The sequence below is a fragment of the Parus major genome, chromosome 3 (genome assembly GCF_001522545.3).
Source record: "Parus major isolate Abel chromosome 3, Parus_major1.1, whole genome shotgun sequence".
Classification (NCBI taxonomy): domain Eukaryota; kingdom Metazoa; phylum Chordata; class Aves; order Passeriformes; family Paridae; genus Parus; species Parus major.
In genome coordinates this window covers 25,024,515-25,050,101 of record NC_031770.1, presented here as the reverse complement: position 1 = coordinate 25,050,101, position 25,587 = coordinate 25,024,515, and the positions used below count along the sequence as shown (strand labels likewise).

General features: G+C 35.7%; 1 protein-coding gene across 2 annotated transcripts in view; it reads left to right on the top strand.

Moving 5' to 3' along the window:
- LRPPRC (leucine rich pentatricopeptide repeat containing) overlaps window positions 1-25,587 on the top strand; it is an 86,018-nt gene that overhangs the window by 56,595 nt on the left and 3,836 nt on the right. For both annotated transcript variants that reach the window (XM_015622127.2, XM_015622126.2), the window contains exons 26-36: window positions 4,864-4,932; window positions 5,180-5,270; window positions 7,655-7,797; window positions 7,910-7,991; window positions 11,200-11,317; window positions 14,963-15,051; window positions 18,267-18,471; window positions 20,340-20,479; window positions 20,646-20,761; window positions 23,227-23,301; window positions 24,827-24,911. In XM_015622127.2, the coding sequence (XP_015477613.1) occupies window positions 4,864-4,932; window positions 5,180-5,270; window positions 7,655-7,797; window positions 7,910-7,991; window positions 11,200-11,317; window positions 14,963-15,051; window positions 18,267-18,471; window positions 20,340-20,479; window positions 20,646-20,761; window positions 23,227-23,301; window positions 24,827-24,911 (1,213 nt within the window). The remainder of the gene's footprint in view (window positions 1-4,863; window positions 4,933-5,179; window positions 5,271-7,654; window positions 7,798-7,909; window positions 7,992-11,199; window positions 11,318-14,962; window positions 15,052-18,266; window positions 18,472-20,339; window positions 20,480-20,645; window positions 20,762-23,226; window positions 23,302-24,826; window positions 24,912-25,587) is intronic.

Sequence of the window (25,587 nt, the reverse complement as noted above, 5' to 3'; positions counted from 1 at the left end):
TGTTCAGCAGGGGAAAAAAATAATAGAACTGTAAAATAGTTTTAATCATCTCATTCAATAACTAGACTAGGATGGCTACATAAGGTACAGAAACTTTATGTGTTCTTCTAACTTCCTGATTAAGAAGTTCACCCATTGCTTAGTAGAAGTGAGGACTTCTGCCACAAGGAAAACATCCAGTATTTGTGTTGTAAATAGCTTTGTTCAAATAGCCTGCTATGCAAAAATATCCCAGGCTTCATTAAAGCTGTATGGAATTTGTGAGGTTTTGATAGACATTTTTGTGGAATCAGGGAAAAATCTGTCTTTAAATTTAGAACTTCTTATCAAGTGTTCTGTTTTCCCTGATGCTTACGTTGGAGAGAGCTGTTAGGAATGACACACATCAGTTCTTATAGCTGTCTGCCCAAGGCTGTCTGCTTGGAGAAGTAACGCATTTTCCTGCAAGACATTGCTTTGGCATCTAAATCTCAGTAACTGGTTCTGGTACTGGTAGCATAAGTCTGTTATTGCTGCTGATGTAACTCTTCATGAAATGTTCTTCTTCCTTTAGCAGCATTAGCTGTCTTTTACAATTACTGGCTTTTTCAGCTGCAAAGAGAGGAATGAATGGATCTGTCCTTCTAAAGAATACCATCAGAAAGTGCAACATGGATGACTTCTACAAAATTTTGCTGTTTCTTTCCAAACTGATGTTTGAATTAGTGATTATAGTAGAACTGTTTCCATAAGAAAAGACTGAACTTTTTGCAAAGAAAATACAGAAATGTTGAAGTAAACGTAAACCACTTAAAGTGGTCGGGGTTCAACTTGCATAGTTAGAATTGATGTGTTATTCACAGTGAAGTTATGAAAGGCTAGAATAAGTCGACTAGTATATGTAAGAATTATTTTGCCAAACAGCACTCACTTGTCATTTGTGAACGTTCAGTGTTGGAAGGTTAAAACCGAAGCTCTCCATCTCATGTCACATATATGCCAAATGAAAAATGCTGCTGCTGGTTCTTAAACAGTTATGCAACTTTATCCAGCAAAAGTGGCACTGTTTTGGGGTAGTTCTCAACTCTTAGTTTGCTGAAAGTCATCTTTTTGAACACAACTCAGGGCTTCTGGTCTATATGTTGTCTTTTGTGGTTTTTCTCTGTAAGTAAGTTTTGTGTTTAAAGATAAAAAGTTCAGTTTAGGCAAGTGGAGAGGAGTAAATAAATATTTTCATATGTCTTCTGTAATTTTTTAAATTTTTTTTTTGCTAGAAAAGCTTTTTTGAAAGTAAAATAACCAGTATGGCTCTGCTGTCTGTAGCAGTTACAGAATACTAATGTAAACAGAATTTGAATATTTCTATCATTATTTAAAAATCTGAAAAAGCCTCTAATAGATTCCTCTCTGACAGGTCAGTATTTTTCCAAACAATGTGTTTTCTTTTAGCCGTAATAGGTAGAAATTAGCTTAATAAAAATGTTAGTACAGAAAATCTTCTGATTGGACCCCTTCAATCACCTGTCTGAAGTGACTGGCTCTCAGAAGGAGGAGAACAAATCAAATGGTTTCAGTGTGTTAGGACTGTTGCATTTGCATGATTGAGTGCTGCTTGACAAGAGTTCTTCTGAAGATGCAGCATATTTTTCCCTTTCTGATTAGTGTTCCTTACTGTGTGTGAAGGTGTAGAATCAGTGAGTAAATTGGTGTGGGTGTAAGTATAGAATAAGTGTAATTGTCATAGAATCACAGAATATGCTGAATTGGAAGGGCCCATCAGGATCATCGAGTCCCACTCCTGGCCCTGTGTAGGACACCCCAAGAATCACATCACATGTAAATTTTGATCAAAACTGTGGACTGATTTCTCTAAGAGATACAGTGAAGTAGCTGAATTCTGCTTAGCCTACAGAAGAAGCAGGGAATTATTTTGTATACTAATCATTAAATTAGTATGAAATTGAGATAATAAAGAAAAATCAATTGTACATCATCTTCTAATACAAAATCCAGAGATCTTGAATGAAGGCAGTAGAAGTTAGGCTGAAACCAATCAAAAGTGGTAGTATTTTGGTTGTCTTTGTATAAGGTTGTGGAGGCAACCCATTGCCAGAAGACCTTCTAAATGTGATAAATCTTAAGGGGTTTCAGGGGCAACCAGAAGAGCTCATGGAAATAACTTAGTAGAGCCAGTGTGATGCACTGAACCTCAGGTAGTTGGAGGGTGGAAGAGCACTAAAGGGAAAATATTGCTGTGTTTTCTGACATTTTATATTCTTCTATAGCTACTGTTCCAGAGAGCATAACAAGGTTTGATTTGGTACAGTACAACTGTTTTATATTTCAAAAGAATGTAAAAGCCAGAAATCTGTGTTTGGTTTATATGCTGGATGAATTGCTTGAGACTCTGAAACAAAAAAAAAAGAAAAAAGCCCAACAAAGAAAAGAGACCACTAAGAGTCAATATAGATTTTTTTTATTTTTCTTTTAGTCCACTGAAACAAGCAAGATCAAACTGTAAATGGGAATTTGAAAGAGTAATTATAGTTTTTTTCTTTTTTTCCTTGATTCCTTGCATTTTGTTTTTCTTTTAGTCTGCTGTATTGTAGAAATACTACTTGCTGCTAAATGCAATGTTTAAAATTCCCTAAGATTGTAAGGGATAAGCTACAAATATGGACTATCAGGCAAGCCCTAGAGATTTAGTTAATCTGACCTAGATGTTCTTTTGATGATTGAGACCTGCAGTATGTGAAAACACATCTCAATTTCAAAATGAAACACAAGGATATCTGTTGTATAACTCAGCTGTCCTTGTAGTGACAGACACATCAATCATTTCTGAACAGGAAAGGATTTACTATAAAAAGTTTTTAGCTTTCGAGCTGTTGAGTTCATTGGCATTCGGATCAGCAATGATATTGGAAGTTGTAAGTGAATTCAGCATTTGAATTTTACCATGTCCTAAAGAGGATTAGCTGCACATGCAAGCCACATACTTCTTTCTTTTTCATTTTCAAGAGCCTGTTGTGTATCAAGAGCCTGTTGTGTAAGATGTTAATTCTTGACTTAGTTTTTAGCTCAGTTTCATTTTTATGTGAAACTGCTTGGTAGCAGTTTAAAAAAGGGCTGAACAGGTACCTATAAATGTAACTGTGGGGAGAGGAAAAATCCAGACAAAGAAGTAATTGGAAAAAAAGCATGTACCTGGAAAACTGTGTTTATATATACCACTTGGAATATGTGGGAAACCACAATTTTTCTGTAACCTTCTGGGCTGAGACAATTCTAACAGTACAGCTGAACACAAAGAGATGCTCCATGTTGAGGAGCTGTGGGATTAGCATCCTGTTTTTCGCAAACCCTTTGCTGACTTCATTCCCAGGGTGATTGCTGGGATTATATGGCCTAACATTTACTCTGCAGAACACTGCTTCCTGTATATTTAGCAGAATTTAGGAGTTTTTACTGAAATTTTGTGTGCTGGTTTTCTGGTGTGTGCTGAATTATTTCCGAAAGATTCAAGGGTAGTAATTCTGCGCTTGGAGAATATGGGAAAAGGAAATTACCTGTGTTTAAAAGAGAGAAGATAAATTCACATTTCCAATAGTAATTTTTTCCATTGTTTTGCAACTGAACCTTAATGTTTCTCACAGCATTTTGTTCAAGCTGCCTCTTTTGTGCAAACTGGCATTCAAATTTTTAAAGTTGCCCTTCACATTTAAACTGTAGAGATTTCTTACAATCTTAAAACCTAAAAGCCTTCAAGAGTCAAAACACATGTTTTCTGTAGGGGTGAGCAGACATTTCCTTGGAATTACTTTAAGCTATATTAATGTGAATCTGGATGTTTGAAATGAGAAACAGAGTCCACTCTGTAAATTATATTTGTGCCAAGACAACATACTATAAAGCAAGGAAATCTGAGTATCTGTGGGAGGGAAGGCCAAGAGGTAAAAATTATGGATGCTTTGCACACATTTTGCTGTAACCTATTTTAGGTATGTTGGATGTGAGTAGGTAAAAGGAGTGACATGTCTCTTGAAAAAATTTTCCTTTCTTTATTTAAGAATTTATTTAAGTTGAGGAACTCCTGATTATGGCATATGGTGCTGGGAAGGTACAGTGAGGTTTTCTACACCAGATGGAGTTTTAAGGATTGAAACCTTTTCTTTGAGCAGGTGTATAATGTAGCTGCAGTCTGCTTGAAACAACAAAGGAATGAATAAGCTAACTCACAACCTGAGAAAGTCAGTAACAGAAAGAGCTGTGGCATGCTGACAGTTACACAACAGTTCCACAACAGTTCCTCTGTGTACACACACTTAAGGACAAGCATTAACTGTCTTAGCCTTAAGAGTAAATCTTGAGCCTTCTGTTTTGGGGTAGGAATTGCCCTACAGTTACTATATCTGGAATCTGTACATTATATTGGCATCACCAAATGGTGATGGTGCAGCTCAGAAGCATGGTTTTCTAGCTGCTAAGTTGCAGTGGTGCTGAATGCAAATATTTCATTGTGAAAACAGTTTGAGAACATTTGGTATAATTCATTACCTTGAATAATAAAAAGGATTACTATAGGTAGCACCACCTATTAATGTGGTGATAGAAGTTATTTAACAATTCAGTTCATCTGAAGTGTATTTTACATGAACTCTTTCAGCAATGTTGAACCAAAAAGGAGAATGTCTTGTGTAAGATGACCACAATTTTTATGTCATAAATGCAACTTAACATGATTATTTGTGAGCTTGTAGTTTCATTTAGATTTCACAAAACAAACAAAAGCTATGAACTTTTGTTATGAATACCTATATTATGTTTATTATCCCTTAGAATGTTCTATGTGCAGTAATGTATTCTTGTGGAAATATTTTACAGACTCCTGGCTTGAGAGCACATTCTGGAAGATTGCAGTGGTTTGCAAAAAAGTGTATATTAAATAAACAGGTATGTGACTCATGGTGTGTTCTATGGAACTGTCATTTTACTCCAACAAAAATTGTTTCGAAATATTTTCTCTCTTGATTTTTATGTTTGTGAAAGGCATGTGACAGGCTGATGAGGTGAACTTAATGCTGGTGTGTACTTAAACAGAAATACTACTTTAGCTGAATGCACACAGTATGTATGTGCACCTATAAAGAAAAATAATTGTCTGGCTGAGGTATAACTGTGTTCTTCCTTCTTTTTGAAGATGGAAGCCTTGGAACAGTTGGTAGAATTAACTCGAAATCTGTTTGAATGTGATAGAGATGAGATGTACTACCACCTGCTCAAACTGTGTGGTAAGTGAGCTTGAGATCTTTTTCATGTTTGTAATCTGTTTTACTTTGTGGTTGGAGATGGGACATAACCCTGGAGAGAAGCTATATCTTGATACACAATCAATCTGGGTACCATTTCTGAGGCATCTTGTCTGGGAGGAGAGGTCAGGGGCTTGATTTTTTTTTCATCTGGAGACCTGAATGCTTACTTAGTATAGAGTATGTGTGTTTTTATGGATGGATGGACGTAATATGGACATATGTAGTACAAGTTTTCCAATGCATGCTATTGTCTGGTCTTATAATTTGAAAGTTAATTCTGTTTTGGCTTTCAATGTGCTTAGAGAAGAAAACCTGCTCACCTGTTATCTTCTTAACTGATAATAATCAGGGGTCTTCTGTAATGAGATCTGGTTCCGAAAGGTGCATATATTTTTTTAATTTACTTATTTTTCACCATCCACAATCTAGCTTTTGCATTGTTTATAGCCATGAAACAGTTTTTAAAACTGGAGGTTAATTTCTGTGCTACAGACTTAGTGTAGGATGTACCTACGAGGCTTGCATTCCTCCTTTCTTTGTTTTTCAGTCTATGTCAGTTTGTTACTCAGTGTATTATACTATATTATAAAGGATTCAAATTTTGGAGGTCTATCTTAAAGTACTGAAAAAACACATTGTGTTAAGATTGGGTATGGATCACTATAGGGTATGGAGCACTAAACAGTAAATTGAACATTTTACATTACAGTAAATAAAGCATTACAGGGATTTCTGCATACTTCAGTAATGTATGTACAGATATCTATATATTATTGAGCTGTTACAGGAGTTTGATATATCTGGAAAACTTGCTTTTGAGTTTGAAGTAATTTCAGGCTGTATATTATATCTCCATGTATATTTTTGGTTGGGTAGGACAATTGATGCAGGCCCCTTCCCCACTGCACTTAGCTTCTGCAGGAGAAGACATAAGTACTTGCATAAAAAAACATGACCAGAGACCCCTGTAAGAATTTTGCTGCTTTTTTTTTCATTTCCTGAAGCCTTGGAATGCTTCAAAGAAAACAAAAAAAAAAGAAGCGTTACCTAATTTTGGCTTTACACATACTGGTTCACCATCAAGAATCAAGTAGGCCTGAAAATCAATCTTTTCTCACCAGGGAGAGAACCTTCCTATTTCCCCACTCTTCCTGTTCACCTCTGGCAATTACTAAGTCTGACAGTGTGCCTGCTAGGAAGAGAATCTAAGAAGATACAATTCATCAAATTCTGTCATGCAAAATCTTCAGTATTCTTTCAGAAGACAGAACCAATTCCATCTATTCAAAGAAGTGGAAAACATTTGTGGGTTTCTGTCACCATGAGAGACAAAAGCCATGCATAATCCTGCTTTCAACCATTTTAGATTACCTATCAAAGCTGCCCCATGCACAACTACAGTAGTACTGTCATTGTGTACCAAAACCATAACTTCAGGTCTATTTTAGGCATATAAAAAAGAACCTACCTTTTAGTCCAAGCAGTAATCAAAAATGTTGAAAACAAGGCATTTGATTATCACAGAATAATTTATGCTGGAGAAAACCTCAGGAGTTTAAGCCTAGGCTATTTCCTGGAACTAGGATAGCTCCGAAGTTGGCTCACATCATAGCCTTGTTTAGTAAAGGTTTGGGTGCCTCCAACAGTGGAGATCCAAGAGTCTTTTTGAACAATATGATCCAGGATTTGATTGTTCTTAGATATTCTATTGCTGCAGCTTTCAAACATCACCTTTTGACCTTGGCTCTGCACTTATGAGGATAGACTGATTCTTGAAGAGTCAGTGAAGAATTTAAAAGATTTGCATCTACAGTGGGAGAACCAAGCCTGATGTGAATAAAAAGCCAAGGTAGTTTATTGAGAAGGGTGTTTCTGCTTTAGAGGGCTCATTTTTACCAGGGTGTAAATCAGTAGTGTCTGAGAGTCATAAATCTTCACAATTGGTACTGCAAAGCTAGAAAATGTAAAGGGAACAGGAAATCACCTGCTGTAGGTAGTTAAATGGTAGTTAACTGTTTTATTTCACAAAGTCCAGATTTCTGTTTATTTGCAGTTATGTACAGTGATGCATATATAAATTTCAGTTAACAGTCTAGAACAATAGAACTGATGAGCTGGGATGATCACTTCTGCACGACTTTTGAGGTGATTTTACATTTATCTGAAAATTCATATAACCCTTGGGGTTTTTTTCTGGCATCCTATGTATTAAAATAGATGAAAACTTCAAACTGATGATGGTATGAAGCAGAAGTAAATGATAAACTGATGAATTATTTTCCAAAGACATCATTTTGAATCACCTTGGATATGAATGTATATTCTAAATGTGCTTTTATCTGAAGATTTTAATCTTGTTTCAGAGAGCAACAAGGACTGGGGAAAGGCTGAAACTATTTGGACTAAAATTCAAGAAGAAAATATTGTTCCTCGTGAGAAAACACTAATTTTGCTTGCTGATATATTTGAGAAAAATGGTCAGGTTGTTCCATTTGAGGTACCTAAGGTAAGTGGAGTTGAACTTTCCTAGCTAACAACACTTAGGAACATATTTCTTCTTATTAAAAAAGCATTAACGGATAGCATTACAGTAATTTAAATGTTTGTTTCTTTTAAAGGGTAGGTCTGAAGATAGCAGAAGTGCTACTAGTGGGGAAGAACTGAAAATATGGATGCTTTGCAAGAAAAATAAGGCAAAAGGTAAACTGAAATCCACTGTTTTAGAGCTCTTCTGTGCAACTTCCCTGTCTCTGCTGAAAACAGAATTAATTTATGCATGGATGTTTGCCTTTGCATACAGAAGAGCAGAGTGTATTTCAGTGCTGTTCCTTTGATTTAGTTTGTGTTTAATCACTGGAAATTCATTCTTATCCATCTCATCCCAAAGCAGGGTGACAGAAGAAGAAATAGCTTTACTGGACCTTACAAAACGGGGAGGAAATCCCAGAATCCCCAGAATGTGTCAGGTTGGAAGGGTGGGTCATCTGGTCCAGCCTTTTTGCTCAGGCAGTCTCATCCTTGAGCACATACAACAAGATCCTTGAGTATCTCTAATGATGAGACTTCACAACCTCTCTAGGCAATCTGTTGCAGTGTTTAGAGTGTTTGTTCAGTGTGCAGAGCATTTGAATATTCTGGAAATACTTATTTTCTTCATTTATACTTTAGTAACTAACTAGGTACCTCACTTGAAAGTGGTATAGAAAATTGAGTTCAATGGGTTTAAAAATTAATTTTGCTGAATGAGGAAGATTTATAAATGCCAGACACCTAGTAATTTTCTTCCCTAAGTGTAATCGGTATACTTTACAGGTTGGACGCAGATTTTTAAGCTCTGAGTTTTTAAAAGAAGAGTGTATCAGTCATTCAGACATTTAACTTACGTTGTTAGTGAAATCACCATCTAGAGTTATTCAGTCTAAATACTCGGTTTATTTAGATTAGGAGTCTAAAGTTGTGTCTGGACATTCTGCATACTGGCAATGCAACACCATTTTTGTATATTAAATTAAGAATCATGTATTATGGCAGACATTATGCTTTCGAGAAATTATTCATGCTGGTAACTGTTGAGTATCATAAGAAAATGAGAAATGCAGAAATACTTTCTTTGAAAATCACAAAATCAAGGGAATGCACTTCATGACATTTTCACTAGGAAAGTGTCCTGTGCCTTTGGTATCATAAATGATTAAGTGGAGAGCAGGAAGAAACAAAATATATATGCCTTAGACTTTGCTCGGAGACTAGTTTAAAACAAAAATATAAAATAGAACTTCTGTGATGACTTTGGATATTGAACTTAGCAATAAATCACTCCTGCATATTTTATTTAAAGGTGCAGTATTTTTCCAGCTATGTTGGAAAACAATTTGTCTTCTTGGAAGACTGTTCTCTTGGCCTTAAAAAAAACCTAAAAACTCTTAGCTGATGGTGGTTTTTTTTGTTGTTTTTTTTTTTTTTTTATATAACAGTATCATGTAATTTTGGTGTAACAGGGCAGCTTTTTGATGGGAAAAAGATTAACTCAATCTAGTTATGTAACTATTCAATGAACTCACCAAGTTTGACACGTTTTGATAATCTGTTCTCCAAAGTGCTTGATTTATGCAAAGTCATATTTTCATCTTTGTCTTGATTCCCCAGTGTGAGAACTTGACTCTAGGGGATCATGTAACACATATCCCAAACAGTCACAATTGCTGAAACAGATTTGACTGTCTTGAGAACTGAGACTTTCTTGGCAAGTTGTCACTTTTCTAACAAATCTTTCTACTTGAAATAGCTGGTAAAACACAATATGATTTTGAAACCAGGAAATTTCTCTTTTGAATGCTAATATATTTTAATAATTTTAGATGCCACCTGAAGAAGTAATAAGCTGATAATACCTGATCAGGCATATATCTCAATTCAGAATTGATCTAGGTATACTTCAGATATGCTTCTTGCAGAAATGCAAAATGAAGTTAAGAAAAAGATCTGAATAGAATGGTTGTTGCAAGATTAGGACTGACATACACAACAAAACTGATAGAAATACTTTTAATTCTTCATTGAACTAGTCATTACCAAAAAACATTCAAAAATTAAATATATTTCCTTGTAGGAGATCTTACATGTTATGGATTGTGATAATTGATGGTATGCTTGACATCATGACCACTATTGGCAAGGTCCATTTCTGTATCTAACTGAAAGTAATATTTAAACACAGGGTGAAATCCTAGTTCAGTCTGAAGACAGCAGATCTTTTGTACACTTCATCTCTGTTCATATATATATTTAACAAAGTTTCAAGCATATAAAGTAGATTCAATGGCCATGATAATTCTAATTACTAATTTGGTGTAGGAGTCTGATGTAAATAATAAATTTTATGCATAGCCGTTTCTGTGCCTACATTTCAAGATGTTTTTGTGTATACTTGTTGGCTGAAGAAGTTTAAGATGCAAACAGAAAGGCATAACAACAGGTTTGATTGAAGCTCCATCATGCACTGTACTAAGTGCAATTAATGTGATGCTTCTTATGACATTAAGATTCAAATGAGGTGTCTTCATCTTTACTTTCAAGGTAGAAGAAAAAGCTTGATGCTTAACTGTAAAATCTGTGGTGATAGTCCAACTGTTTCTCATAAGTTTCAAAGGTTGTGGCTATGATTTGAATTAGCAAAGGGATTATTTAATGAGTCATTAAAAGAAACGTGCAATCACTGTTTAGATATAAAAGATCATTTGTGGTTCTTAATACAGATTTCTAGCGTGTGTTACAGTGTGGATGGCAGTTCTAGCTGCATGCATATAGCTGCATAATCTTGTTTCAGAAAAATAAATGACTGAAAACTGTGCTTATCATTTTTTCCCCCTTTTTGGTAACATCTTTTCATACAGTGACAGTTATTGTGAATGCATGAAATAAAACTGTTAATCAGTCAAACAAATGCAGTGTAGTTTACTTGCTAAATATCTGTATATTTGTAAATTGTATGTTTTGTATAAATCTTGTCGTAGCCAAATAATTTGATCTCCCCATATTGGAATCGCCTCCTATATTATTTGTTAAATGCTGTTGTGATCATGCACCAGACACTGTAACTGTATACCCCAGAATTAGGTGTTGCTTTAAAAATCGTGAGTCTTCCCCTTCTAACCAGCTATGTTGATATTGAAGCAACAGCCACATATAAAGGAAGAGGGGTAGCAAACTTTTTCTCCTGTAGAAGTGTGTGTTGATTGTTTGTATACTGGCCGTTTTAAGCAAGCTGTGATCTGCAGCTCTGGGCTTAAAGATGTAAGCAAAGGATACATTGATTAAAGATGGACCTTTTTCAATGAATAGGTGATTTTTCTGTGATCAATGTTCTTGCAGTATGACACTTCCTTTTGTCTTTCTTACTCTTTTTTAGAGGCCTACAATATTTTCAGGAGAATGCGGAAATACGAGTCTCATCATTCCTGTGACTTCCTTATAAAAGCATTGTTAGCACAGAATTGTCTTGATGAAGCCCTTGATGTGAAACGCATGTAAGGCTCTTCTTTATTTGGGGGATTTTATTGGCTCAGAGAGAGGGGTTAAGTAATTTCTGGATCATTTTCAGGTGAGTCCTTATCTTCTGATGTGAAAATAGGTCATGACTAGTGATAAGGAGCTGGTAAGAAATACACCAGTGTTTCATGGGGCAATATGCCACATTTTTAAAAAGGTACTGGAGTGACAGTGTGTATTGCTAATAACTCATTTCAAATAACAATCTGAACAAATGTACTTGGCATCAGAGCTGAAAGTCTGCCCTTCTGGCAGTCTGCCTTTTCCTCTTTAGAGCAATATCCAAACAGACAGGATTCCTTCACTTAGCTGCCCGTGAGCCTTCCCCTGAATGCCTGTCCCTGCTGCTGTCTTACTCTGCCCACACTCCCTGGCAGCTGGCTGCCTGCCAAATGCAAAATGGTACATTTGACTGTGATGCCAGTGGCTAGGAGATGACCATAAACCTTAGATCCAACTCTTACACTTCTGAAATAAATCCAACCTGCTGTCATGAATTATTAGAAGGAAAGGAATTGAATTAACCTTTACTGAGTTGTATGGTACGGCACTTGCTTTAATTATTGCCTGTAACATTTGTTCTGGTCAGGTTATAGGCTTTAAAGTGTCAGTGTAGAGTTCAGAAGAACAAAAATTTAAGATTAAAGATTGTAAGTCTTTTAATTTATTCAACTAAAACAAGACTCTGGTGGTTGTCATCAAGTGTGCTCACTGAATGAATACAGTGGATTTGAGAGTGCCTGTAGGTGAATTACCTGTAGGTGAGTACTGTAAAAAAAACTACTAGTTTTTAGAGCCAACTTAGTTTCTTAGGTCCAGGAACAGTCTAGTTTAAGGTAATATTGATTATTTTGATGTTTTCTTTAAAAGTGTTTAGACTGGAGGCATGTCTTTCATTGAAAAAGTGTTTGAGTTCTGCGTTCAGAAGAACAAATAGTGCTTTTTCAAATAGCTCTCAGCAAGTGGGCTTTATAGTAAGTAATGTTTGTGCCTGCAGGATATATGGCTTATATCAAGGGAAAACTAAATCAGTTTATCAGATTGATCTCCCTGTAATGCAAGTAACAGATGAATCTTTGCAAATAGAAGATGGAGGGGAGATGTTTTGGGGAGTACAAAGAAGGTTGATAAAATTTAGGTACTTCGTTTCAATGAAAATACTCAAGTATCTAAAGATGTATTGGAAGGTCCTTCAGGGAAGAAGCTTGAAACATTGTACTGAAGGTTTGTACATGAATCCACTGCTTCCCTGCTCTACAACTCAAACACACTTGTAAGGAATATGCACAAAGTAGTGCATAATACCAGCAGTAATTTGCACATTGGAAGAGGAGAAGGAAGGTAGTGGTTTGTTCCTAGTATTTCAAGTATTCAGAATTGTCACTTTAGGATAAGTGTTGTAGTACGTAAATTCAAAATTCAGGAAAAAAATTGGAAAGACTGAAAAGGTCAGAGATGTGTTAAGCCTTTGAAGTTTGAGATGTTTAGGAGTAAAGTAACAAGATTTTTTAAGAGATTTTCTTCTTGGTTACTGGTCAAAGCCAACTATGATCATAGCCCTGGTGCATTTAATAACTCTCCTACTCCATCTTGTACCATAGAAATGCCAAATAATGACAGTTTGAGAGGCTTCTAACAGCTTACTGTTTCATCAAGACAGAAACTGCTTCGTATTGGTCATGTTCAAGGCATATCTGTGTGGCTTTTTTTCTAGTAAAAAAATGATGCTTATATTAATAATTTTTAAAAGCTTGTAGGTTCTAAGTCATTCGCTGAACTAGAGAAAGTGATTGTGTGTGCCTGTGAATGAGGAATAACAAATCTGTGTGTTTAGCACACATTTCTGGACGCTTCAGAATTTTTCCAGCCTTATACTAAAAAGATAATACTCCTACAAAGCCTGAATGTATCTGTTGGCCTGAAACTTGTTCAACTCCTAATATTTTCATAAAATACAGGAAAGCTACCTTCATTTAGATACATATATCTCATTTTACTGTTTGAAGCCAAATTTGAAAGGTAAATAATATGTAGATAGTCTTGCTGTGCACATTAGCACAGCCAAAAAAATAACTACTATTTTTATAATTTAAAAATGTCCAATAACTTCAAAACGTCCCCTGTTCCTAGAACTGAAGAACTTCCTTAAGAAATCAATGTGGCACTCCTACACCGCCTTTGAAAGAAGCAAACACCAGACATCCTAGAGTATTACTGATCTGTTTGTCAACCCAAGTGTAGTTGCTTCCACATTCTAGAATTGTTTTAAGGAATATTTACTGCCTTTAGTCCAAGAAGTTTTAAATAGAAATTTAGGAGTATTGGAATGATGGATTAGTTCTGTAATAGTAGCTAACATCTATTTAATCACACTAAAGATTGGAAGATTGGAGAAAGTAAATCCTTTGTTATATGTAATTTACAGTCTCATGCATGAATTGTTGACTTAAGGGCTTTGACAGATGGGACAAAGGGAAAAAAAAAAGGCGGAACTGAGCAGTGGGTGCTTAGGCAGGGATTAAGGGGATTGGTTGGGAGAGTAAGAAAATCCCGAGTCCAGTGACTGCATTTGTGAGCCTGGGAGGCTGAAAGTGACTGAGAGGATAGTCATATTGTGTGCAATGTGAAGGATTTTCTTGGGATTGAGGAGAACAATTTAGCAATGACCCTGCTTACCTCCCAATCCGCTCAGCCCCTAAGTTCAAGTAGGTAGGCTGCTCAGTTGTTTGCCACAAGATGATCAGTGAGGTTTATCTTGATTGCTGATATGGTAAATGGCAATGCCCTCCTTTGCTCTGTAGAGATTTTGTAATCTAGAAATGAACATTTGTAAAGTTATCCTTATATATTAAAAATGGGGCTTGGCTATATGTCATTTAAGAGCAGGAACATTTTGTAGTATGAGACTGATGTGATTGCTGGTTAGTCTCTCTTGACTAATTTCTAGAGTGTTGGAAAAGCTTTAGCACGGTTACTAAAGTAAAGGCTGTCTTTGCTGTACATACGTAAAGTTTTGTATTGCAGTAGACAAGGAATTGATAAGTGAAATACAATTTTACTGTGGCTAAGGCAGCAAATGTAGGATGTTCACTTTAAAACCTGTATACATTTAGATGACAGAAATTTGAAAATTAATCAACCAAATGATAAGGTGTTAGTTCATAATATGCTTTAGTTTATGTTTAAAATATACAGTGCTGAAAATAAATGTTTCATTTTTATTTCTGAAAGAATAGTTTTATATTTTATAATTATGGTGACTATTGAAAAAAGAAGAAAAAGTATCCCGCTTAGGATACAACAGAACAATGCAGGGCATGCAGTTATTTTAGTCATCTAATATGTCAGCATTCAAGAATCTGAACCGATTGTTTAAAAAAAATCTTGTACTTTGTTTCTTTTGTTGCTCACTTCCAACTTTGTCATCTGTCAGAATGCAAAAAAAAATTATCCTTCTATAACCATTGACAGGATAACACAAAAGCTGTCTCCAGGTCGATATTTTGCAGCAATATTTTTAACATACGAACAGTAGTTTTTATAATTTCACCTTGGTGCTCAACCATTTATTATCGTATCAGAAGCATGTCAGTAATTCCTTTCTAAATGTCTGCTTCTTTTAGTGCTGAGACCCACATCAAGGGCTTCACACTGAACAGTGCTGCCAGCAGCCTCCTCATCATATCGCAAGTTAGGCGGGATTATTTGAAAGGTATGTCACAATGCTTGACCTTTACGTCACATTAATGCCTCTGCAGATTTTTCTTGTAACGCCCTTCGAATACTTGGATAAAGGAGTCCATTTAGCAAATTACCTGCTTATCAAGAGCCTTTTGTGGTAGCTGAGAGACGTAAATTACTGTACATGCATTTATAATACAGCTTGAATATGAATGTACTTGTCATTTGACCACTTAGTCCAGTTTCCATTCCATTTAACACAAGATGGGTTTTCTTAAGATGAATCACAGCTCTTCAGACATGCAAAATTTGTGCTCCAGAACGAGAGAAAGTACAGGCTTTCAAGTGCGTTAAAATTCACAGCACAAGTCATTTTGCTTTGGAAATTAACATACTTTAGAGCATCTGAAACAATTCCCAGCAGTTGTTTCTTGCATATTGTGTTGGTTGTGTGAGATACCAGATGAGTTAAATTGACTGTTAAATGTGCATGATTGTGAACTAAATGATTATAATATTGATTTAAAAACTTAATCAAATACTTTTTAATAGTTCTCAATACCAACAGTAACAAAATACTGTTTTTTAATGTAACAATGATGATAGTGAAGAAAATGGTGGCTGAAGGGTACCCAACAAGATGGTGCATAAAGTTTATGGTTGTTTTATTTCACTTCTCAGCACTGGTTGCTTTGCAGCCTAGCGATCAGCTCCACAGTATTCCATCTTACTTATTTAGTTGGGCTGTAGAACTCGTGTGAGAGAGGAAAACTGCATGCAGGTAGTTGTACCTGCAGGGCAATGTCTTATCTCCATGCAGGTGTAAGTACAGTGTTGATACATATTTTTGTCAATACCTTTAGGCATTAAAGCAACTATGTACAAATTCAGTGTATTATTTGAGTTGGGTTTATAGGGCCTATCAGAAAATCCATTTTTGATTGTGCCATCATTACATTTCATTTCATTCCATCATGCATAGCTGTGCTAATAACCCACATCCGTGTAACATCAGCTACATTGAAATACTCAAGATGAGCATTTAGACACATCTTTTCACTTCTACTCTGTTTCCTGTGGCTGGTAAACTCGTCTTCTTCCTCATTCATCCTCCAATTTCACGTCATTGGCAGGTGTCATCCACTGAAGTATTTGTGGTGAATGCCATTGCTCCTTTTGCTCTTGGCAGATTTTTTTTACAGCTTTCAAGGCCTTCACCTGACTTTCCTGTCGGATTATTGTAATAAATCTTCTCTGTTTTCTTTTCTGGTATGCTTTGAATTTTACCAGTTCCTCCTGAATACTGGACACAAAAATTCTTCCCTTTTTTGGAATACCAGTGATGTTTCTATGTCCTGCCAGTCTATTCCACTATATGGGTTTATTTTAGCTAGCATACTAAATTCTCTGTCACATCATTTCTTTTCCTTGCTGTATTCTAAAAATCTTACATTTTGCACAATGAAAAGTTTCTCAAGTCTGTGGAATTACATTGCTTTTCAAAATTATATTTTCTTTTATCTTGTGCATTGAACAAGCCTTATCTGACAATTTTATTGAATAGTCACACTTAATCATTGTTTCTATTTTAATTTGAGAGATACTACTTGTCTTTGTCTAAGTGAAGCCTTGAAAATACAAGCTACTAGGTGTTTCAGCCATACTGGTCATTTTCTAAGGCTCACAGATTACCCAAAACATTTTTGGGCATGGTGTTGTTGTCGTCTTTTGTTGGTGAGCTGCGTTTGACCTACATCTTGTGGTGGCTTTCACCTGTATAAAACCTGATTGCTTTACCACTTACATACCTCATTTAGTTCACCAACATTCTTTGCTGTGTAATGTGGTACACAGTAATTAAATAATTCAATAAAATAATGGTACAGTTTAAAGGTTTTATGGAGGTCCCTAAGTATAGCCCTAAGAGCTCTGATATCTTCTAGCAGGAACTTGTTAAAAATCAGGTAGCTTTAAAGAGTCAGAATTTGAGTTTCATGGCAGGAAATTTGCAGAGTTTATAGGAGAGCATTTTGAAAGATGCATGGCTGGTTTTCATAATCATACCTGCAGAATTACCCACTATGCTACTAGTTCCTAACTTCTTGCAGAAATGCTTCACATATGCAGCTTTCAAATCTTTCTCTGTCCTTGTTCTTGACAAGGCTTTTTGTGCTAGAGGGAGGTCCACACCTAGTCAGGAGAGAATTTGAACTTGGCATGTGTTCTGAGATTGAAAAAAAACAATGTTGAGAATCTTGCCCCACAAGTATTACTCCTTTTTTTTTTTCCCTAAAAAGAAGAATGTGGGGCAGGAAAAAAAAAATCCTGGGAAGGAAGGCTAAGCCTATGGGATGTTTTTGCTTCGTGTCATGTAAAGGGTAATACTCGGTTTCTGCAGTACTTGCATGGCAATGCTGTGGAGTTCATGTGGGTGTATATTATGCTAGAAGTGTTATCCCTTGGTATTATAATTATCAACTGTGATTAATCCTGCCTAGGCTGGTAAGGAATAAGAGATTTTTACCTAGAGGGGCATGTCTTTCTGTGTGTGTTTGCTCATGGATAACGTTAATTGACAAGAATTCCATTTGGAGAAACGAGGGTGACTTCATCAGCTGTGGGTTTGGGGAATTTGTGGCAGATGGACAGGAGACTGACCTTGTGTGTTTTAACATATGTAATTGCTATAATCTTTGGAGTTTCTGAGGTAAGGGTTGAGTTTTTGTTCTTGCAAGGAGACTTGTGTCCCATAGTTCTATTTAAAAATTAAATTTTGTGAAACAAAGCTTTCATGCACGCTTGAGAAGAGAAATCTCAGTACTATACTAGTTTCTATAAGGAAGTGCATTTTTAAGCTATATTTATTCTTAAATATACAACATTTTTGGTTTTTAGTAGAAGAAATTGATTGCAGTTTGGAGAAAAAGAGGCAGGACTTTAAAATCATAAGAGAGAATATTTGACACCTGATTTCCTTGAGCTGGTTACAAACAAATTATTTCAATGTTGAAAGTAGCTTAATACTTCTTATTATGAGATATTACAGCTTTTAAACCTAAATTATTGTTGAAAGCTTTTATTTGTGTGTATATATTCAAGTTACAATTCACTATGATGATTGCAGGGCTTAAAGAATTTTTCTTTCTGTACATATTTTTAAAAGGGTAGGATTAATGATACCAGCAGCATGGTGCTTTCTGAACTGAAGTCTGATTTCTGTTTTTCTTATTTGTTTACCATTGTTAGATGCCTTGGCTGTTCTAAAAGGAATGCTTGACAGTGGTGTGTTGCCTACTAGACCAGCAGTTATTGCTCTCGTTCAGGCCCTGGCAGAAAAAGGAGATGTAAAGAACCTGCAAGTACTTGAAAACATCCTGAGAGACGTCACAAAATCACTTGGTTTATCTGACTCACTAATGCCTAATGCAATTGCATTGGCTCATACTAAAAGGTAAGTATTCCTAGGACTATGTATTTAATTATTTTCTGCAGAGTGCTGGAAAGTTTCTTGGATTATCCATTTCATTCTGAAATGAAAGTGTCACAGATATTAAAAATTCTACTTGAGTACAGTGTGCAGTTCTATTCTGGTATTGTCTCCCAAACAAATTTGGTGTTGAGAATTAATGAAATACAGGGATAATAACTGTGAAGCATTAAGGTCTTCTTTGGTGCTGTAATTTAGCTTTGGTACCTTTGTTCCAATATGCATGTAAGTTTTTCCTTGGTGTTACATCAAAAGCTCTGTGAAATCTGAAGGTAAAATGGAATTACTTCATCAAACTTAGCACCCACAGATTATGCGTATATCTATATCCATATATTTATTTTTAAAATTTTCTCTTTTGGTACGAAGTATAAAAGCTTGGCTGATGCTTTAGGCCACGATTTAGTTATCATAATTATCCCCACAGTTTCAAGTATCCTGTGAATCAGCTGTTTAATTCAGTATTGTGCTCTGCGTGCATTTCTGGTTTAGTTGATGCACTGGTACTGTGCTAGTTTATCCTTTGTGTAAAACTGTATGGAGAAGCACCTGGAGGAGAAAAGGCAAAGTCAGCTTCTCTAATATACTTTGCAGGAACCAATCTTCAGGAATCCTACATATTCTGTTATTTTATTTCAAAGGAATTTTGTTGGGTGGCTGACTTGACAGGAAAGCTGTAGACCTCTGTAGTACATAAGATTCCTGATTGCCTCAGGCACACCAGGCCACAGGGAGCAGATCCAAGTGGTCCTTGGCACACCTGTGCATGGACTTGTACGTAAATTAAATGCTTCAGATGGAAGAGACACTTCATTATTTGTGTTATGCATATTTTCCTATATTTCCATGTCATAAAAGTGTTGCAAAGTTAGGCTGAGTTGTTAAGATGGAGATTGGTGACAAGAATAAATAAATAAATTGTTGTATGCAGGTAGGGCATCAATTCTTCTTTTCCCATACCAAAACTAACTTGATGTATGAAAAGACTGAGCAGCGTAATAATACGCAGCCAATGTATTCTTAAATACCTTGCAATCTGTAACTTTATAACTCTGAAAAATAGATTCTTACAGATATTTCCAAGACAAGGTTCATTTATTGTTTGATCCATGTTTCTGATTCAGTTTTCAAAGCATTTTTCATAGCTTTCACATGTACTGTATTTCTGCTTCACCTAAAAGCATTCATTGTGCTTATTTTTCTTTTTCAATTGAATTAGGTTTTAGAATGGACTGGTAAGAGATGTTGTCATTTGAACTTTTTAGAATGCTGAAAGTAGAGTTTACACTTTGGTGAATACTTCTTGCATTATTTTATTAGCATTTGCTATATTTAAGCCTTAAGATTAAAAGCATTTAGATGTAATGGCCAAATGACAGTATTGTCTTTTGCATCCAAAAAGGCAGGCTTGGGAAAAATCAGGTAAATAATTAATTACATTGCATAAAAATACTTAAGTTGCATGTATTAATTATTCAGATACCCTCTGTTAATGTTTAGATTTTGCCTTAGATTCACAGGATGCATTTTCCTAAAGCAGCAAGCAGAGCTCTTCTTTTTTAATGAGGAAGAAAGTGTGTCCAAAATACCGGAACTTTGTCCAGGTCAAAGGCCATTAAAATTGTTTATTAATAGATTTATTCATTCAGTCATAAAGTGTTTCACTTTTACAATGTCTGACTGATTAAAATTTTTTTGGTCAATGTGTTTTTCATCAATTATTCCTGGTAAATACAAGCTTGATGTAGAAAACAAAAACTTTATTGTAATTGCTTCTTTAGGTTTAGAAATCTTGATTTCAGAAACTGAGCCAGTTCAATCTTTTTTCCTAGAAATGACCTTGATGCTGCTGTGAAATACCTTGAGCCTCTGCTTATCTCTGGTGCACAGAATCCTGATCAAGCTGTCAGAAGTATTTCCTATTTGTTAAGAATGGTGTCTGAGGAAGGATTAGAACCAGCTATGGAAAAATGTAAGTTAATTGCAATGATATTTAAATATTCTGACTTTCATAACAGAGGTGTTACGAAAGAGCTATTACACATAAAACCTGCTCAGTCAGCATAAATCATGCCTGTGAAGTTTACAAAAGCGGCTTTTCAATCAAAGATTTTCCTTATGTACCCATCATTTTGCAGTTGGTGCGATGGCAGAACGACTGGCCAGTCAGTTTGGAATTTACAGACCTGTCACAGATCTTTTCCTTCAGTATATCAGTGCAGACAGAGTGGATGATGCCAGATCGTTGATACAGGTAATGACATAACAAGAGGTACAGAAATGCTTAGAGCTCTCAAAGGTTAACTGAGAAATTGTCAGAAAGAGGTGTTGTGCAGCAAAGTCTGCTACTGGGATGAATTTGAATTACAGTGTGAGTAGCAGTGCACACTTAAGACTAAAATGAGCATGAGCTTATGCTCTAGTACTGAGAGTAGTAGTGCGTGCCAGAGTCAGGGGCAATAACATGAAAGAAATAAAGGAAGTATTTGTATATTCCACGTATTTTTCTCCAGGTTCTCTGTTAGATGTCAGTTGTTTCTTGCAAACCATTTCCTTGCAACTTCTCACCTAATTTAAGTGCTGTAAACATAATATCTTGCAAAACAGAAGCAGACATGTCATTGCTTGTCATGGACTTTACTTCACTTGGTTGCTATATTATTGTATATATTGTATTCAGGGTTTATTAAGAGCTGAATTTGTTTTCTCTTTGAGTGTCACAGATCCATTAAAACCCAAATGTTGATCTCTGGGTCACAATCTCAGCTGAGCTAGGAATTGAGACAGCTGCATTTGTGCCATTTGTGCAGAGCTAAAGACAAGCCAAGCAAGAGGTGGGATGAGCTGTGGGTGCTGGAAACGGGCTGTCAGGAGGCTCATCCAAGCAGGTGACAGTCCAGCAGTCAGACTGATGTGTGCATAGGCTCCTGTCTCAAATCAAGGCCTCTTATCATCTCCTGATAGTGCATGCTACTCATTTACCAGTTCCTAAGTACTTTAAACTGTTAAAAAAAAAAGGCTCTGCTTCAACCATGGGATTTTTTTATGATATTCTAAGACAATACCAACAAAGCTGTTCAGTTACTTCTGCTACAGCATGAGGTGTACTACTTGTAGTTCCCTTACTTTGTGTAGTGCTTTGCCTAGCTGGTCATCTAACAGAATTAAATTCATGCCTCTATGGCATACTTGAAATAACATTGTATACACTGTATCTTAATGGACAATTTAAAAATACCTTGTTATAAGGGGATATTTACAGGTGAGTTTGAGTTGGAACTTCTGTGTCTACAAGAAAAATAGGGGGTTTTATGGCTTGGGAAAAACTTTGAGCTGTGTTAATTTGTGACTGCTATGTGGATCAAGTATACCACTAGTAGGAATCCACCAATGGGAGGATAGGAATAATCACTCTCCATTGTTATATTTTGGAAAATAAACAGCAATCTAAGTAAACTCTTTGGTTCTAATCTAGAATATTAGTATATACATGGAGACACCCTGCTTTCAGAAACGCATCTAAGTGTCTATTTAAAAGTTTATGTAACAGCAGCAGTGTCTGGTACTGGAGGGAGAATGCTTTTAATGATGAGAATCTGAAGGGATTTGATGTTTCAGCATGAAAGGGAGCCGTGGATAACATTTCTCAAACTAGACTCTTTCCTCTCAGAGCAGTTACTGGCAGTAGGTGAGAATGGCTAGAACTGGTAATAAAATATTCCAAGTTTCTCTCATCAGTGCTTTGCCCCTCTTTAGCACCATAAAGCCATTTCTTGTCTGTTTGCCTGAAGGAATGAACCTTCACACCTTTTCACCTGGACCTTGAAGAGCATGTAAACCATATTACTTATACAGAATACTCATCATGGTATAACCAGAAATTTCTTGTTTGCAAAACTCTACAATGCTAGTTGAATATAGGAAATCCATGGTATGTGTTTTCATATGCACAGTATTCTTCTTCCTGTGCATTTTGGTACTGATATCATGCAGCTGATAAAAAAAAACACACTGTGCATTGTTAAGAGTTTTAAGACTGACATCATTGAGAAACATACACTAAATGTTGTCTTGTATATTTTATTTTGTCCTTGTTTTTAAAGTAAGATTTTTGATTTTTATCTGGTCTGTCTCAAACTTTTCTAAGTTGAACTTCCTCTCTCTTAAACCCTGTCTATTTCAGTTAAAGCCTTTTATAAAATAGAGAGATTGAAATCAGTCCTTTGTATGCATAAGTGTAGGTAATTATACTTTAAAGAGAACTTGCTTTGTACATTTTAATTTTTATAAAGAAATGAGCAGTTATCTCCCTGACACCTTATTAAATGTATAATTAACCTTATGATCCCTAGCTCACTTGTGAATGCTTGGCAGTATAATTGGAGAGGAATAGTGTTTCTCTTTTTCATTCTTTTGCAGTCCTAAACCTCGTTTTTGTGGTATATTGAAGTATTAGTTTAATTTTTTCCCCTATTGTTTTAAACAAACTTTATGCCTACCATTTTAAAAATGTTTACCAAAGAGCATGAAATGAACTTGGTTTGTGTTTGGTTTTTTGGTTTCCTTGTCAAACTAATATTCAATTATTTACCTTATAAATAGCTAATATATTAGTATATTGTTTTAAGCATCTGTAATTGGAAATTGTCACCTTAGTAATTTTGTTTATCAGTAACTTACTACTCATGTCTGCTATATTAATCATTTCTTTGTCTTCAGAGGTGGGATGGAATAGTTCAGGAGAAGAGAACTTTGGGACATTTTATGTCTAGATCAGCATCTAAACCTGGACAGGTACAATATTTTTTTCATGTATGCAATTTTATATGTCACAAAATACTATTTCATCAACCTTTGTTAAAGTGTTTTGAACTTCACAGTTGACGGCTTTACTGGGTTTCTTGAGGAGGGGGAAGGTTAATTTGCAGAGTTGGTTTTACTTAACAGTTTACATTTGCATGATGGAAAGGAGGGTGTAGTTAATATTTTTCTATTGTTTCAGTTATTTCCTGCTTTTTCCATGTTACCCTGTATATCCTACAAACATTGTGCTTAGAATGTTTTGCTGCATTATCCAGTTCAGTATCACAACCTGCAAGTCCTTATTCTGTTGGCTGCATTGTACGAATACAAATGCAAGTTAAAACCTCAGCCTCTCTCTGATGATAAAATGCCTCTGTGTTTACATTAAAAGACACATTTCATATTACTTGTTGTAGTGGCTTGGACATGTATCTAGTTGGAGCATCTGTTTAGATTCCTGGCTTAGCACTCATTTTCTGTGATTTGTAATGCTGTTGTCTGTGTGCTTGATCTACTCCTATCCCTCCATCATCCTATGGCCCCCTTAAAGTAAACAAAAAACCCCAAAACAAAGCACAAATCCAAAGGCCAACAGAACAACTCTAACACAAACAAAAAAGCCTTAGTATACACTAAAAATCAAATAGGCCCTACCCCTCAAACCCAACATGGAACAACAACCAAAAAAACCCTGAAATAACACACCCAAGCAAAACCATATGGATTCTTCCTTCATAGAGGAGCAGCATCAGGAGACATGTAGCACACAAACTAGAATAAATGTTTTTTCAAATGAGCCAAATGCACATTTATGTTCTGTGGAAATTGCTATTAAATACTAATAGATTTAAAGTTCTTCTGTTGAAGTGCTGATGATAAATATGATGTATTAAACACTATTGTTTGGTGTCTATAAGAAAGAACTAAAAATATTGAAATTTCCCAGTTCATCAAGCTGAAATTTTACTAACATATCAAAGTTGGTAGTGTGTGATAAAGATGTTCTTAATTTCAATAAACTGCTTTTAATGCAAAACCTGAAAAATTTTGAAACTGCAGTCAGAGGCTGAGGGAAGGAGGTTCTAAATTTAAGCACATTAGTTAGTGATCTGATTCTTTTTAAGCATTGACCATAGCTACCATTGACCTCTAGGTCACTGAAGGATGCTGAGTGTTTTCCTAAATTGGTTGAAAGCCTGCCATATTCTCACTGATACATTAATTGCCTACCTGAAAAAAAAATAAAAGTAGACTGTTTAGCATTCTTGAGTAAGGATTTTAGACCCTTATTACATTAATTCCGTTTTGTGCTTCATTTCTTTTACTATTTCATATCTTCAAAATTTTAAGAAGGAAATTATTGTATATACTTTGAGTCACACAGTCCATTCTTTGTTACCAGTACAGTTAATTTCAGTTAAAAAAAGTGCAATCACTGTTCTGAACTTGGTGACTTTATTTTGTTCTTTAAGGTTTCAAGTTCATGCTCTTTTTGTTTGTACATTAAATCTCGCAGGCAAAGAGGATTGAGACACTTCTAGAACTGATTCCTGAGCACCTTGATCCAACAGTCGCGTACCGGTACCTGTTGAGATGTTATGGTAAGCCAGTTTCCTTGGAACAGTGTTCTAGTTAAAACTGCGGAGACATTCAGAAAGGTCATGCAAGGTCTTATTTGCTTTACAGTTCAAGTCATAAAGAGGTGCAGGGGTTATCTGAGGTTTTTCTGGTTTCAGTCTCTTGGGTCTGTATGCTGTCCTAGCTGTTAGGATGGAAGCTGACACAAGCTGTGAATCCTTTACTTAGAGCCTAAAGTAGGGGCCTCATAGAATAAGAATCCATCTTTACCCATGGGGGAAAATGCTGTAGAGATTAATGGCTTTTAAAATGAATTTACATTTTCCCCCCAAAGCATGTAGTAATATTGGTTCCTTCTGTGGGGGTGGGGGTGTGTTTCAAAACTGTAAGTGATTTGTTCTATCAGTAATGTGAAATGATCTTATTGTTATTAGTGTAAATTATTTATGTTTCTTGTAATGTAGCCAAAGTTAATATTCCAGGCACCTTCATTTGAATTTACATAAATAGTTCAAGTACTCATCAGCTTTCCTTATAGCTGAAGTCAGAGGTCAGCACCTCTGAAAAAGTAAAGTTGTTTGAGTATATTTATCTGCAAGACTCATTCTTGAAAAACCAAGACATACAGCATCTCTTGCAACACTCAGTTGGAAGCTTGCATCTCTGTGCTGTACAGTCCTTTTCATTGTGTACTCTGAT